Raw genomic sequence first — 16,777 nt, forward strand, 5'->3', positions numbered from 1 at the left:
TGGACGACGGAGACCAGCTGACCAAGAAGACAACTCTTTGTAGTGTGTGTGTGTCACTATGGAAAGGGAAGCAGTGAGTTTTAGTAACCGTTTGGTAACATGTCGGTCTATCAGAGACCCGTTATTGCTTTTCAGTATCATGAGGACCACCGGCTGTTTCCCTCTCAAGAGGAAGTGACAACGATGACCAGCCTCACTCTTTCCACTGACTCTGTGAAACACAAGAGACGCCAATACAACCGTTCCCCCTCTCTCTCTGTGGGGTTGACGAGGTTCACATACAGGCCATCAGGAGAGCTGTCGTTATGAAACTTGTTATGTCATTATGAAAATTATGAAAAATGTATTTTGAACAGAGAAAAAAAAAATCAAAATCACTCACTTTCACTGTTACTTTAATTCATGATTCATTTGAGAATGTCTTGGACTTGCATTCTTTCATCACATATGAAATGGCACGGCCTTGAATAATTATGTTTGGGATAATAGCACAACTGTCTTGATGAGGGTTGCATCAGCTTGCAACTGGGAAGTCTATGGTTCAGTTCTAATTTGATTGGATTCAATTCGATTTTATTTGAAAGGGACCATGTGCAATTAAAAACATAAATGTAACCATTTGATGCATTGCACCCGAGTCAGCCGTAGGTAAATTTGCATCTCTGCAGTCCCTATTGCATCGTCCTCTTGCCCTCAACCTTGAGCAAAGGCCCAAGGGCAAGGCCCTAGAGAAGTCTAGAGAAACGGCTCTGCTGATGCTGAAGGCCTCAACAAGCTTCTGCATGGTTTGTCCAAATCCTTCGCAAAACACACAATGAAACAATGTTGCAAAAAAATTACAACGTATACTTCTGCGCAATCGGTCAATTTGGTGTTATTACACCAAATGTACACTAGGGGGCGATGTATCAACCAACAATGGGCACAACGTCTGTTGATATAATAATATATAATATAATATAAATGTACTAGTCACCCCCTTTTTCAGACAATATCTGGTGGACACATCCATTTGTCCATGCTAATGTATGCAACAAACTTTTTAAAAGTAATGACATGATTTCAGTGTTTATTAGAATCGCACTTAATGCAGGTTGTATTCATTCATAGTACTTAGTTGTGTAGCCTCTGCAGTAGCTGGCTATCACTGCTGTAAACGGGGAATGGGGTCAGCCTGGTGATTGTCAGTACTTGCACTTGGTTCTATGAACGTCTTTACTGCACCGACGGCGATAAATTGTTTCACTTCTTATGACAAATGTACTTATTGTAAGTCACTTTGGATAAACGTGTCTGCTAAACGCCCTGAATGTAAATGTAGAATCAAACTGAAGCTAGGTTAGCCGTGACCTGCAACTGAGATGTTGCTAAGTCACGTTGACGTTGCAGAGTCCGGGGGTGTTGCTTATGTGCTGCGGTCACCAGGGCAACAATCTCGGACCCAGCAATTACGCACTTCCCACATCCCTGTTAAAAAAAAATTAAAAAAAATAATAAAGGTTCTGGCTTGCTCAATAATTTCACGACCGTTGTGATGAGTCCCGTGTCTATTTGAAAGGCTGTAACGCAAACCAGGACCGATGGGCCACGCAGAGGCCTATACACTCCGGGCCAGAGGCCAGGCAGCCGGTCAACAATATGATCTGTTTATTATATTTCAGTTATATAACTTTGTATATAATTGTCAGTACGATGCATGCAGATATGCAGAAGGCACTGTAATCTGACCATAACATGCAAAGCCTGATCATAAATGATGGGCTATCAATACAATATCGTATGATTCCTTATTCGAGTAGCCTACTTTGGCCCTGGTTTGGCCTGGTCTACCGAAGTTTAAAACACAATGTTGTAAACCATAACCCTAACTACATTCACTATGACAAGAGTAGGAAAAAAATAAAATGAACCTATTTCCCTTTTTTTTACTTCATTTCAGAAACAGATCAGATCACATCAGATATTTCGTAACGACTAATGTCCCTGCTTTCCATCTCCAAAAAATCCGGGCATCTTACTCCTGCAACATGATTGGTCTGAACGTACAAGGAAGACCTCAATCAGCCAGACGTGAACTCGTCTGCCATCAGACTCTAGATATTTATCCAGGGTTAGGATTTGTGAGACAACCTGAGAATCTACAGGCCTTGACACTTCCGTCCCTCCGTGGTGAAGTGTGAGGTGAAGTGAAATGTGAATAAAGGAACAAACTGAACAGGAAGTCCTGAGCACCGCACTATCACACTGTTGAGACGAGATCAGAATAAGCTTTTTAAGACGGAAGGAAGTCCCAGGACTCATGGCAGTGCGCTCGTTGTGAAAGGGCTTTGACGTGTGTCACTGTCACGAGAACGGACAGCGGGGACACTGGGAACGGACGGCTCCATGTAACAAGTAAGTCAAACGGTACGCTTAGCTTTGCCTTTGAAAGTGTTTTACATTACGTCGACAACAGTGAACAACAATTTTCTTGATTTTGTTTATTTATTATTTATTTTTCTTGTAGATAAAATGTTTTGTAATGAAATGATGTGATATGATATAGAACTTTATTGTCAGCTTGGCTGAAATTTGTCTTGCAACCCAGCAGCCATTGTATGCCTAGAACACATATACACATTACACACGAAACAAAACACAAATACATATATAGACACACGCCGATGAGAGCCGATGAGAGCTTACCTATGGCTAAGCTCCTGATTAAGCCTTAAGGTTGCACAAAGTTTGCACAAAGGACTTCTTTAGTCTATTGTGTGTTGGAACACTGCATCTCCTTCCTGAAGGTAGCAACCTGTATTCTCTATACAACACATGGCTGGTGTTTGAGCTGATATTCCTTGCCAACCTCAGAATGCTGTTATCATACGTCTGCAATCTGGAGCATTTTAATGTGAAAGGGTATGCTTATTGTGTGTGTGTGTGTGTGTGTGTGTGTGTGTGTGTGTGTGTGTGTGTGTGTGTGTCCCTCTAATGACTCATCCTATGACATAACCAATGTTGTGAGGTATGCGAGTGCCACTGGGAGGTTGTATTAGCAGTAGAACATAATGACGGCCCGGTCCGGATCAGGATACCTGCTCTTGCTGTGTCTGTTATCAGGTAATCACTTCACACACACTAAGTACTACATGTTATAAGACTTCCTATGAAGAGTCACTATGACTCAACTACACAATATCCTTCTGTAAAGTGTTAAATAGAAGTCAAAGTGAGTTTTTTTTTACATGAGAAAAGGGTTGGGTTTAGGTTTAACTTAGTATTGTTCATACGATATTTGTCACAATTCTCAAAATATGAGGTGCAACACTGTGTGGCTCACACACAATTCCACAATTCAAATAGTCTTCAAGACAGATGAGGGTCTTGCACAATTGTGAAACTTTGAAAAGAAAACTCAATCCTCCACAACTAGGCAGTGTGTTTGAGTCACCAGATCCAGATCCGGATCCAATGTCTTTCGACCAATCGTGACACAGTGTTAAGCAATGCGTTAAATGCATTACTATCCCCTTCCTTTATTGTTATGTTTACGGGGAGATATATTTTCATGAACACGTGTCCTGACTGGTCATAATACCGTGGATTTGGTTCTGCATATCTGGATCCGGTAACTCCTAAAGTCTAAACGTTTGAAGGCTGGAGCATTTACTTTTCTTATCATGCAAACTCATCAATGCTATGGTTCCTAGTTGAGACCATGTGCTGGTCGAGGTATTGCTAGACAAGATTCATGTAAAAGAAACATGGCTTCATTCCAAAAGTCCTTTCCTAATGCTCGATGGTAATGCTCGAGCTTAGAGCCCGAGCAAAAGCCACTGAGCCCAAAAAGAGAAGCAATGTGGAATTGGGCCCGATTACACATATAACAATTGTGTAATCGGGGAATTGGGCCCGATTACACATATAACACAAGTGATATGTAACTTTCACTTTAGTTTCCCTTTTCACTGAACTAATTGACAGCACATTACGTATCAAAACAGATGTTTTGACCTGGACTTCATTTAGTGCTATATCTTCCTCTGGATCAGGATAAGGTCATAGGTCACATCATAATGTATCTCCCCTTTGGTTCTTCTGTTACTGTACAGCTGCTGAATGTGACCTGCTCGGCACTGTGGGAAAAGATGTGACTCTGCCGTGTAAATATGACGTCGTAGCAAATGGTCTAAGTTATATATGCTGGGGACGAGGTGTTATACCATCCTCAGGGTGTAGCAATATGCTGATCGCCACTGACGGTGCAACAGTGAGAAAAGGCTCACAAGTGTCCAGCAGGTACCAGCTCCTGGGTGACCTGGAAAAGGGAGATGTTTCCATGACGATATTAAACGTCAGTGAGACAGACGCTGGACAATACGGATGCAGAGTGGAAATAGCGGGATGGTGGAACGACCTTAAACATCACTTTAAACTCAGAGTTCAGAGAGGTGAGATTATGGAGTAAGATCTGTTAACAGACAGCAGACAACTACTGTAATAGCATCAATTAGCTGCTACTGTAAGAGATACAAAGTGCCCGCTTCAAAATATTGACGACTATTATTGACTACCTTTCAGAACACTTTTTGGCATTCAGTGATGTTTGTTGTTAATATATATAATAATATATATCTAACCCAATCTTTTACTGTGTATTGGCCAAGATACTCAGCCCACCCCAAAGAGGACATTGGATAATGTCACCTCCACAGAACAGACCACATTGAAGTACACACAAGGTACACCTCCAAAAGACATGTACACATACCTAAGATACCATATTCAAATATGATGATCGAATAATGTACGAGAAAGATTACATGCCAGGTTCGTATAAACGTATAAATCTTTATCAAATGTTTTGGAATAACAACGTTCATGTACTCTCTTAGCAGCTCACATCAATTCCACATGGTACAGGAACACGTCCGAACCAGTAATCACCTTTGTTCACGAGGTAAGGAACGCCACTACCCTGACCATGAAGCCCATTCAATTCAGCAAATAGAGGACGCGACACAATGGGTTAGCAGCAAGTCAATACATTTATCTGTCATGAAATCGTTGTTTACCCGATCCGACGTGTGGTTCTTGCTGTGTCATTTTCATTTGCCATCACAGAGGAGTAGTGGCCAATTTCCTGTGTCCATTACATGTGTTCTGGTCATCGCTTCCTTAGCAGTGGTGGGTGTTGCTGTCTACTTTAGTAAGTTGTTAAAATTCAGCTAAATATGATTTTTGTGGCCATTGTAAAAACTGTTATGTTACTATACACAATATATAAAAGTAGCCATGCATACATATATTATATACTTCAATGTGGCAATTGCTAACTTTGGTCTGAAGCAAACCTGCTTTGTATGTATTATTGTATGTATTTATAGTTGTGTTGTTATTCAAAAGTGTATGAAAAAGTTCTTGTTCTAATGTGGCGATGTGAACATTTCACTTATTAGACCTACTCCAAATTTTCGGCAATTTTCGTGTAGAGCTGAACCTATAATATTTTTGCTTCTCATTTGGTTACACACCAAATTTGCTCAATTACTTTCAATAAAAGCATTACAGATTTGAGTAAACTGCAGACTTTAGTCCACTCTAGTCTAAAATGGTATGAACAAATTCATTGGTAGAGTTTTAAGAGCTAATGTACTTTTGTCCTCAACAGTAAAGAGATCGGGAAAATTCAGCAAATCTTCCCAGATGTAAGTAACGGATTGTTTAAATGATTGAATGGATTTTGGGTTGAATTTAAAAGAGTCTGACCTCTCATCTTTTAGTCAAAGGTTTTATAACACTTTGAAATAAGGGTACAATGAATGAGCATTAACTTATTCATGTTAGTTATTTATTAGTTAATGCAGTATTAAGCATTGTTATATAGCATTAAGCATAGGGGTTAGTTAGGGTTAAGGTTAGGGTTAGTGGGTTAGGGTTAACCTATCAGCGCCTTAGTTACAGGAACACCATTAGTAAACTAGACATGTCACGGCATGTGCATTTTCTGAAGAAAAGGCGTGTTGTTGCATGCAAAGTCGTCACGTGCGCAATATTTAATATCCAATATCCAATATTATATATAATATAATAATATAATATAATACAATATATACATTGCTTGATTGCTTTCTTCATTTTCGTGCAAACTAAATTTTAACGCTGTGGTTTTGGTTAAGTGCTAAATGTCATTCGTCTGCGAACCCCTGACTCATCCTCACACTCAGCGCATATAGCACATACTGCACTCCGCACAAAATGAACAGTGAAATGAGTGGGCGGTTTTTGAGCATAGATTTTTTTGCTTGGGTGTATGTCATTTGCAGTTAAATATATTTGGGCATTTTCAGATCTGCATGGCATTTGTACATTCATCTGATGAACTGAAAATGTTCACTGGGGGCCAATTATTGGTCAATGTGGTTTTTTGGTTAACGACATTTACAAGACGCTGCAAGGCACACGATGGAAATGTTGTGTAACCCATAACCCTTAAATGTCATTCTTCGGAAGCCATGGGGCAGATATCTCTATGACTATGAGCGATTCATACATCTGTCCCACTTCGCTGCATTACCAGGTTCTTGTCCAAAGTCCACAGTCTAAGCTTTATTTTTGTGCTTCAGTCCAACAGCAAGCCAAAAAAGACCAAAACCACAAACACTACACTGTGAACTTCTAACACACTGTTCTCCCCTCTCCCCTGCCTCCATGGCGTTTAGAAGCTCACTGTCTGAATCTGGACCCAACAACAGAGAGGAGAACATCTATCAGATGGATGAAGTCAACCCCTATCAGTCCTTTCAATGACATTCTGTGTGATTTAATACATAATCCGTATGTTACTAATATTATCGGTACTACGCTGTCCGATCTGTATGAACCTGTATCCATGTGTTACTTTTAGACAGTCTGTTCCGCTGTGTGTGAAATATCATCAAAATTTCTCATAATCTTGTACATATAACATCAAAATAATAATGTGTGACTTTTTTTTATAATCATACCCTACAATTTTGAGTTGGTGTGCCTTTAACTTCTTCTGGTACTATGGTGCCTCAGCCCCAATAAAGTTGGTAATCGCTGCCCTATGGGACACTGACACAAAACAGTCAAGGTGGATGTCAGTCCTCAGTCTCAGGACTGTGCCAGATATTTCTACACAGAGATCACACGTTGAGAAATGTTGCACCTAAATGTGTTATGCAACCAGACAGCAAAGACAACATGCATAAAAACATCATTGTACGTAAACACAAAAGCTACTATTTAGCAAGATCAAAATAGTTTGAACATGTTAAGATATTTTAGATATTTCGATACATACAGATACGTTTTTTATGTGTATTTCACAGATTTTGTCAAACTGAGACGGAAACATGTGTTCTAATAATGAAAGCAAGTTCATTTTGAAGGGAGGGATGTTGGCCAGGAAAAGGTTTAAAAAGTCATCTTAGTTTTTTTATTAATATCGTATTTGCCAGTGAAACAGGCAAAAATTTCTTGTTCATATAGTATACTTACCTGTACAATACTTAAAAAACGTTCTGAACATTTAGTTCTTCAATAGTTACTTCTGTTGGTTGAAAACATCTCCATTCCTCTGACATAATTGAACATCAACAGGTCAAAAGTTACTCAAAACATGAGTGAACTCCTTGGTAAGTCAAATGAGTTGGCAGGGGACTGGTTAAAAGAACACACCATTAGCTTCGAGCTGTGAGGGTAAAGCTCATCTTGATGGATCCCCAATGAAATGGATCCTCACAGTCTTGGGTATTAGCAATCCCACAAGAATCAGGTGCAGTTTCTAAACAACTAAAACGTTCCCTATGTTCACACTGTCAAGTGAATTGATGCAATATGAAGAACATAGGGAATGCACTATCAAAGACACTCATAAATACAACTTTAAAGGAACAATTAACTTTAAAAGTACATTTATATGACATATATATATATATATTAGTGCTGTCAGTTAAACGCGTTATTAATGGCGTTAACGCAAACCCATTTTAAAGGCGTTAATTTTTTTAACTCAAGATTAAGGTGTTTTTTTAATTTAATTGTTTTTTTTTCTTTTATTGATGGACAGTGTTACATTGTCTGAGAGATGACTGCTCTGAAGTGAGAATCTTTGTGTGAAATTGAACACTACAGTATATGGCAATGTTGTTTTCAATTTAAAAAAAAAACATTTGCACAAAGCAAGCCGATCCACTTTTCCATGTTGATAAGAGCATTAAAATGAGAAAAAATAATGGGACAAAAAGAAATCAAGGGACATTTAGAATAGATAAAAATGTGCGATTAATCGCGAGTTAACTATGACATTAAAAAAATTAAATTTTTTAACCATTTGACAGCACTAATATATATATATATATATATAATAATTTATATATATATATAATAATAATATATTATATATATATATATATATATATAGTCAAAATGAGTATATGTAAAAATTAAAGGTGAAAAGCCTCAGAATACCAGCTAAAACAGCAGAGTGTAGCACTGTGAGATCACAGACGTGACTCCACGCTACTTCCCAGCTACGAGCTATCCTGATCCAGTTCGGACTAAACTAGAAAGAAAACAATCTGGTTTCAGCATCACATACAATCTGTATTTGTATCAGTGGTGGGCCGTCAGGGCCAGCAAGGCCTTCTCTGCTGGTCTAAACACTATCAGAATCACTGACTTATGTTTTAATATATTTTTTGCCATGAATATGTATTAAATTATTTCCAATAGTCTATTCTCTTAATTTCATAGCCTTTCTCTTGGTTGCGCTGCTTCCACTGGTGTATGTTTATGTTAGAGCTTTCATCCAATCACATTTCAGCCATCATGTGTTGTCAGGGTCAAAGAAATCTGCCTTGACGCCTTCAGAATCGATAGTGCTGGCGTCTGTAGCTTAAAGTAAGTGGCAATGACGCTATTGCTTTAACCAATCAGATTTCGAGTTGGCAACACCGAGGCCATCTAGCAGGCGTCCAGTGACGACAGCATTTTCACGTCCTTTGATTGGATGGTCAGAGACAGGTACTAGTCAGAGCCAGCAAAGCATCTATAGCCACCGGCACAAAGTAAAATATTTTGCGAGTAGATTTAATATAGATGTTTTAACAACCCACAATGGCTGACGGAGGAGAAGAAGTTGATTTGGTCGCAGATGTGCTCACAAAACCATTTTCAAGACGGACTTTTCAAGAAAAGCTGGACATTGTGAAGAACGGTCGGCCGACCCCGAAGCTAGCAAGTCTGTCCCAGCCGGGAAAAGGGTTTGTCCGCCACTTTCAAGTCAGCAACTACGAGCGGTACCCTTGGCTCACAGCCTCCGAGGAGCACTGCAAATTGTATTGCTGGGAATGCCTGTCAGTGTTTCCCACACATCAACGAGCGCCACAAATTGATTCCGCTTTTCTTATTTATTTTTACTTGAACGCGATTTTGAAATGTAACTCCGCCAGCCCGTAATCGCGCCCCCGTAATGCTGCCAGTCCGACATGTTCCCATTCCGTGCGCGTATGCAAATTAGCCATGTGCGCCAAACAGAAGAAGGGCCCTATCTTGCGCCCGGCGCAATTGACTTTCTACACCGACGCATGTGTCGTTGCTAGTTTGCACCCGGCGCAAAGCTGATTTTCCCCCGCAGCAACCAGGCACCACTACACTTGCATGTTAAATATTATGATGTCAGAGATTATTCATACGTGTGAAACTGCATAGAAATAGCGTGTGGATTGTGGAAACATTTTTTTTTCCATAGGGCTGCATGAATGAACATGAATGAAGTATAGTAGGCTATGCCATACGTTAAAATAATAATAACAATAATACATTCGAGCAAAGTATATTCCAGGCTTCCAAAACAAAATCTAGTTTTAGGGTAAATGATTGGTTAAATGATTTGGGAAAGAACAGCTGATACAGCGGTAAGTTGTACTTTTAAATCAATGCATCTGCAAACACCATACAGCAAACACATATGTTCTTGACCCAGACATCGTGTACAAGCCCATTACTTTTAGGATTGATGAGTATTTGATCGTGAGAAAACATAGTTTTACCGCGAGTGAGTATTTAATAGAATGAATGAATGCGGGTGATGCTTGGTGCGCGTGTGTGTGCTCGCCCATCTGTCTAAACACACGCAAATTAAACACGTAAGTGTATGAGAAGGAAATTGAGTCAGTCGACCTAATAATGATGGCATTAAGAGGTGGATTAGTTCATGTAGGACACCAGTGAAGGCCTAGGTGTGAAATGCACGGCCCGCCACTGATTTGTATGTAATGCATTTCACGATGTCGATTGTACATATACAAATTAAAAGTTGTTGGATTGTATTAAAATATAATTTATTATCACAAAACATAATGTCATGATCTGTTTGGACAGTCAAATGGATGTCAAGGAAGATGGTGAGCCATATGCTAGCAGACGGTGACATGATATTGTGAACATTGAGTTTTGCATTCATGTGTATATATCATGGATTCAGCCATTCTCATGGACTCACCATATTATTGTTTTTTTTTTCTGTATGTAAATGTACAATAAGGGATTGTATGTAACAGTAGAGTCAGTCATTGAGTCAGGCTAACTATGGACACACTCCATCATGCGGATCATGCGGTGCATTTAAGGACTTTAACTCGATAGAAATCAGAGTTCACTTTTGATGTTTATATAATAAAAGCCCTAGTTTCAAATATGTTTCAATAAAAAGTTTCACTAATATGTCACACATGGATGTGTATGACAGATCTATATGGGTGTCTGTAATTGTTTCACATATAATTGGACATAATTGTTGTAGTATATATGAACCGGTATTTGAATGTGTTTCTTTTGTAGATGCAGGCATGGTTTGAAATAAGGTAGGTTGGTACACCTGCAACAGGCCTGCCACTGCCACAGCCTTTTTTTTTCTCTAAGCATTTAATTTATTGATTTGTGTCACAATGTAGGGATAATTTCAGCAATATGACGTGAAATGCTTCAAAAATAAATGTCCTACCCTGGAGTTAATATTTCTGTTCTTAAGATGTTTTTTTCAAATATGTTAGCAAACAGTTAACTCATGATGGTGGTCTCACATGTTATTAGGTAGGCATTGTCACCATGCCGACACTGGTGACGATGACAACAGAGACCTGATATATAGGAAGACGAAGCAGGCAGAGGGTCAGACCATCCGTTAGCCTCCGAGAATATTCACCACTATACTGTCCACTCTGTACTCTGAACCATTGTATGTATGTATTCGGGAGTGATTTCTTTATTTTTTTAAATGTTTATTTTATTTATTTTACATACTTAACATAGGGCCACTATGCTGATTGTCTTGGGCCCATATGGTTGTCGTTTTATTAGTCCTTTGTAACGTTGTCCTTAATGACCTTACTGTTTTCAGCTGCGATGCAGAGTGAAGGATATTTGAGAGTTAATGTTAGTGGTAGCGTGGTGTATCAAGCTTCACAGGAGATGATTGTGTTCTGCACTTTATCTGTGGTGCTTTGCTGCTCTTTTATCTACGTGAACTGTGTTCTGTTGTACACCTTGAGGAGCAAGCCAGTTTTTTGTGAGACGTCCCGTTACATTCTGTTGTTTAACCTTCTCTTCGCAGATACTGCCTATCTTGTGACAAGTTTGTTACTTTACATACTGGCTGCTTGCAGGTTGAGGCTGAAATTGTATGTTTGTGGTTTGCTTACAAGCATCGGTGTTTTAGAAGACATCATCTCACCTCTTACTCTGGCAGTGATGTCCATTGAGAGATATGTGGCCGTGTGCTTTCCTATGAGACATGCAGACCTTGCAACCATCAGAAACACAGGAGCAGCCATCGCTTTTGTGTGGACCATCTCTGGTGGCAATGTTCTGATGCGAGTGTTAATACTTATTGGTTGGAAAAGTAATCTAGATCTGAATGTGGAAATGAGAGACTTCTGCTCGAAAGAGGCAATGTTCCTGGCACCGATTTCCAGTCAAGTTGATAAAGCATTTTCCATTTTTGTGTTTGCATTCGGGGGATTTGTAACTATTCTTTCCTATGTTGGTGTGACGTTGGTTGCCAGGTCAGCCTCGACAGACAAAGCTTCTGCCGGCAAGGCTGGAAAAACAGTTTTACTTCATATGATTCAGTTGGTGCTAATTCTCATTGCTACCATCTACTCTAGCATCCTCGTTAGCTTTGCAAGAATTGTGGACAGAACCACTCTGATTCGTCTCTACAACAGTTTTTTTGTGTGTTTGAATATATTTCCCAGGTGTCTCAGTGCTCTTATCTATGGGCTCAGAGACAAATCCATCAGACCTGTCCTCTTGAAAGGGCTCTGTGGTAATCTTGAATGCTTGGCCCCCACATAACTGTGGAAGAAAACTTAAAAAATTGTTTAGATATGTGAAAAGATATATATTTTTTGAAAGTCAGAATTTTAAGTCAGAATTAAATTTATATAATTCATATAATTGTAATCGAAACCTTTGACTCTTGGTAAACATAAATTAAGGAAATAATCAAAGACATTCGCTAAAGGGACATATGTTATATATACATCTGTATCATGTATTCAAACACCAAGGGATATCCCGCAGCAGAATGGCATTGGTTTCACCGTGATTTTGAAAGGTTTTGCCCACAGAATGTCAAGATTCATATCAGAACTATTTTTGGTTTTTAGTTAGTTTTAGCTAGTTTTAGTTTACCCCTTACTTTACATTAAATTTGCACCAAGTGACTGCCTGATTACAATTATACAAAGTGAATGCCTGTTTACAATTCCCTAATCTGTGGTGTTCCGTAAGTTTCATATTCAACCCACACCGAGTGAGTGAGTCAATATAACTCCCACTCACTTGGTCTTGTATTTGCGTACTAAGTACATTTGGTATGAATGATAATGTGTCATTCCATTTGATAATCTCATTTAACTTCAATTGGAGTGGATTTAAAATATAATTTAAAAAATGTGATTAATCGTGAGTTAACTCACCAATACTATGCAATTAATCGCGATAACAATTTTGAATTGTTTGACAGCCCTAATAATAATATATATTATATAATATTATATATAATAATATGCATCTATTATATTATATATTTATTAAATAAATGGTTTATGACCGTTACTATAGCTGCAGTTAAGTTGGTGGTTTAATGTTATTATTTTATTATTATTAATTATTTTGTGTATCTCTTTTAACGTGATTATACATTTTGCGGAATGGCTATTTTTTCATGTACGTTGTTTTACTTTGTATACATGTTCTGTTATGTTCTGTTGTAATATATATTTGTAATCATCTTCAATAAATGTTGTTAATACCAGAGCAGCGATACTTATTTATTTAATATGCAGTAGGTAGTTGCTGCATTCTTAAGTGTGGACGATTGTCATAATTTTACAAACTTAAACCATCACATTTTGTAGGCTTACATATTATTAGTATTTATTATTATATTATGTGACAACAGGTTATTTGTAAGCTGGGGGTTGAATCCATGGATGTACAATAAGAATTTGATGGGCTGTAAAAAAATGGGCACCTGTTAATATTTAAGAAACTTGATCACCCAGACAGAATTGCGCAGTAGTCACCTTATGTGCAGCGAGCAGAGAAGCTTGTGACCAGCAGTATCCAAATGCATTTTTGGGGGTAAATATTCTAAAAACAGAACCAAGAGACTGTTTACAAGAAGGGCCAGAGCCGACTCCATTTCCTGTGGAGGCTCTGGTCATTCAATGTCTGCAGAATATCATTCTACTATAAACAAAGTTTAGCTGGTTCAGTTATTCTACAATTAGATGTAAAGCTAGGTATATCTATGTATATATATATTTAAATATTTTTATTTACTTTTTTTATTTTCTGACTTTTTATTGCCTTCTCGAGCCACTGCTGGCAACACAACTCCCTCCAGGATGTATTAAAGGTCCCTTAGCATGAAAATTTAACTTTATGAGGTTTTCTAACATTAAGTTGAGTTTCCCTAGCCTCCCTATGGTCCCCCAGTAGCTAAAAATTGCATTAGGTGTAAACCGAGAATTAGCTATCTTACGTCTTTGAAAAAAGGATAGCTGAAACGCTTTGATTTGGGTTCCGGTCAAGTATGACGTCATACGGGACCAGGTTACCTCCCCTTTCTCTGCTTGGCCCGCCAAGAGAATTTGGCCCGCCAATGAGACAATGATCTAGGACCGTGCGAGCGCCACATGTGAGTGTGTGAATACACACACTGTAACGCAAGTGTTCTTTGTTATTTGGATAGCCTTTCTGCTGTTGGTGTTATGGCGCATAACACGCAACACAATAACGCAAGCTTGCATAAAGCTCCCATTTAGGTTTGCATTGTGATGAAGCACAAGAGAGAGGTACTGGCTGGCCAGTTTATCAGTTATAGGATGTGATTTTATTGATAACATAATTTAAATAACTATTGATAAGCATTGACTACAGATATGTCCCGCACGGTTACTTTAAGCTAAGAGCTAGTTTAAATGTTTTGCAACTTTAATATGTTAAAACTGAACTTATACTACTATAAACAAAGTTCAAGTTGTTGAGTAATTCTCTAGTTACTTCTGTTGGTTGATAACTGGTGCATTTCCCCGTCCACCAGAACCATACATAATTGACAACATCATCATCAACATGTAGGCCTTATTATTTAGTCAAAACATGAGTGAACTCCTTGGTAAGCATTTTAATATTTAATGTGTCCAAATGAGCTGGCAGGGGACTGGTTTGAAGAACACACCATTAGCTTTGAGCTGAGAGGACAGAGAAGCTCATCAGTTCTGATGGATCCCTAATGGATCGTATCTCCCTTGGATGTTAGCAATCCCACAAGCATCAGCAACACTTTAGTTTTAAACTACTACTACTACAATGTCAACAATACCACTGTCGCAATCTGTGTCCCTTTGTTTCATTACTTTTTCTTTAAAGAACACCATCTCACATATATGCATTTGTGAGTGATAAAAAATCGATCACAAATACAATGAAACACTTGTAGCCTATGTTCAGAAGTTTAATATATGATGTATTTGAGTGGAACAGTCCTCCATACCATAATTAAAGTACACAAGTCGAGTTACTGGCTCTTTATTGCCTTTTTGTTTTAAACTTCTTAGTATGTCTTCTATGATCTTCAAAAGTTTGTCAGTGTTACTCGACGGTTACTTATGTACAGACAGAGCACATGCAGCTGCTCTGTGACCACCTTTACCCAGAGAAAAAAGGCTGTCACATGCGTCACATGGGAACTTCTTGTGTGTCTGTCCATCGAAACCCAAGAAATTTGCAGGTTCTCCAGTAAAACAAGAGGGGTCCTGACAAGTCGAGCTGCCCCCCCTCTGTCTCCGCCTATCGAGGCAAAGGCCCCTCAATGCGGCTCGCTTGTTTTGACCGCTTGGCCGTCGACCTGCTGTGTGGTCACCATCCAGAGTCCCTGTCACTGCAGATCATTGACTGCCCGTAGACCCTGTGATATTAGAGTACCCATGGTTTGGTCAGACTCAGGGTTTGGGGCCGTCACTGCCTGGAGCTCCTACTGCCATGTGACTCTCGTGACTGCTGGTGCACCCGCCGCTTCTGACCCCCTTGACCTGTCGAGGTTTACCATGACTTTGACCGCAGAGCCCTGTCCCTGCCTCTTCACAAACACTATGATTGTGCCATAGATCTCCTACCTGGATCCCCTCTTTCCCAGCAACACGTCATCTTCTCTTCATTATATACAGTAGATGACATTGATTTTCTCCCCGTCTCCTGCCGAGCACGTGCAAGCTCACCTCGTGCCCATGTGTCAAAAACACGCTTAACCCTCTGCAGAAATCTTTCTGGCGGCCCACAATGAATGTGGACACTCGCTAGTGCCTTGCTGCCTGTTCGAACCTGCGCACAGAACAAGACATCCACCAGGTCCTGTTCCGACCTTCTCCACCCCTTGCCAATCCCCGGTCGGCCTTGGTCTCACATCTCTCTGAAGTTGTCCAACCGTCCGAGGCCCCGAGTTCATCTCTCAGCTGTGACAGTGGTTCTGTACAGCCTTGGGAGCCACCTTCAGTCATTCAACCGATTACCATCCACGATCAAACGGACAGTCAGAGAGCAAACCATGACTCCAAGGCTGCACTCTGTTGCACTTCTACCTCCAGGCCCTCTGCCGGGTACTCCCAACTTTCATGGGTAGAATATACTCACAACTCCTTCATCACGCCTCAACCAAAATATTTCCCTTTTATTTGTTCCCTGGGTTACCAATTCTAGCTAACTGAGTGTGAAGGTCTAAACGTTTCTGGTAAAATCTTCAAAAATGATAGCTTCATGTTATAGACTATTGTGAAATGTTCAAGTGTATGAAGAAAAACAACTGTTATAAATATGCAACCACCGACCTTTGAATGTTATAATTTAAGGGCGAATTATTCCCTTAATTGTTTTGCTTTTTCGGTGATTGGCGAAGAGAATTTGTGTAAAATAGTACTACATTTGCAAAGAATAACATTGACATCTGTCATGTATTAAAGAAAAAAGTTAAAAACAGACTTATTATAATTATATTATCGATTTTTAAATAAATAACTTCCACTCTCCTGCTATTTTGTATTTCGAAGATCCCTTCTGTTTATACTGAGATCCCGCACAGCAACACATTTAAAAATGTATTTATTGCCGTCATGATAATTTAAAAAAGCATGACAAAAATAAATGTCCTAACCTATAATATTTCTATGCTTAAGATTTTTTTCAAATATGTGATTCACAG

At 39.2% G+C, this 16,777-nt stretch overlaps 1 protein-coding gene and 1 pseudogene across 4 annotated transcripts; both read left to right on the top strand.

Annotated features, from left to right (window-relative positions):
- Window positions 1-2,300: 2,300 nt before the first annotated feature.
- On the top strand, window positions 2,301-8,297 carry LOC311354297 (hepatitis A virus cellular receptor 1 homolog). 3 transcript variants are annotated; one of them, XM_084474111.1, is made up of 8 exons: window positions 2,301-2,394; window positions 3,008-3,102; window positions 4,095-4,433; window positions 4,650-4,724; window positions 4,878-4,942; window positions 5,107-5,191; window positions 5,654-5,690; window positions 6,705-8,297. In XM_084474111.1, the coding sequence occupies exons 2-8, from the start codon at window positions 3,051-3,053 to the stop codon at window positions 6,790-6,792; spliced, it is 741 nt and encodes a 246-aa protein (XP_084330237.1). In that variant the 5' UTR covers window positions 2,301-2,394; window positions 3,008-3,050; the 3' UTR covers window positions 6,793-8,297. The 3 variants fall into 3 exon arrangements, with proteins under 3 accessions (XP_084330237.1, XP_084330238.1, XP_084330239.1); XM_084474112.1 differs by having other exon boundaries at window positions 4,881-4,942; XM_084474113.1 differs by having other exon boundaries at window positions 5,107-5,169; window positions 6,705-6,780.
- Window positions 8,298-11,351: 3,054 nt separating this feature from the next.
- On the top strand, window positions 11,352-12,366 carry LOC311354333 (odorant receptor 131-2-like; annotated as a pseudogene). The gene has a single exon. The product of its transcript is annotated as an odorant receptor 131-2-like (transcript).
- Window positions 12,367-16,777: the final 4,411 nt, after the last annotated feature.

Source organism: Micromesistius poutassou (genome assembly GCF_964030765.1).
Source record: "Micromesistius poutassou genome assembly, chromosome: 10".
Taxonomy (NCBI): domain Eukaryota; kingdom Metazoa; phylum Chordata; class Actinopteri; order Gadiformes; family Gadidae; genus Micromesistius; species Micromesistius poutassou.

Coding starts and splice junctions, on each gene's coding strand:
- LOC311354297 (XM_084474111.1), top strand. CDS start 3,051: ATGACGGCCCGGTCCGGATCAGGATACCTGCTCTTGCTGTGTCTGTTA. Junction 5,192..5,653: donor GGGTGTTGCTGTCTACTTTA/GTAAGTTGTTAA, acceptor TGTCCTCAACAG/TAAAGAGATCGGGAAAATTC. Junction 5,691..6,704: donor TTCAGCAAATCTTCCCAGAT/GTAAGTAACGGA, acceptor CATGGCGTTTAG/AAGCTCACTGTCTGAATCTG.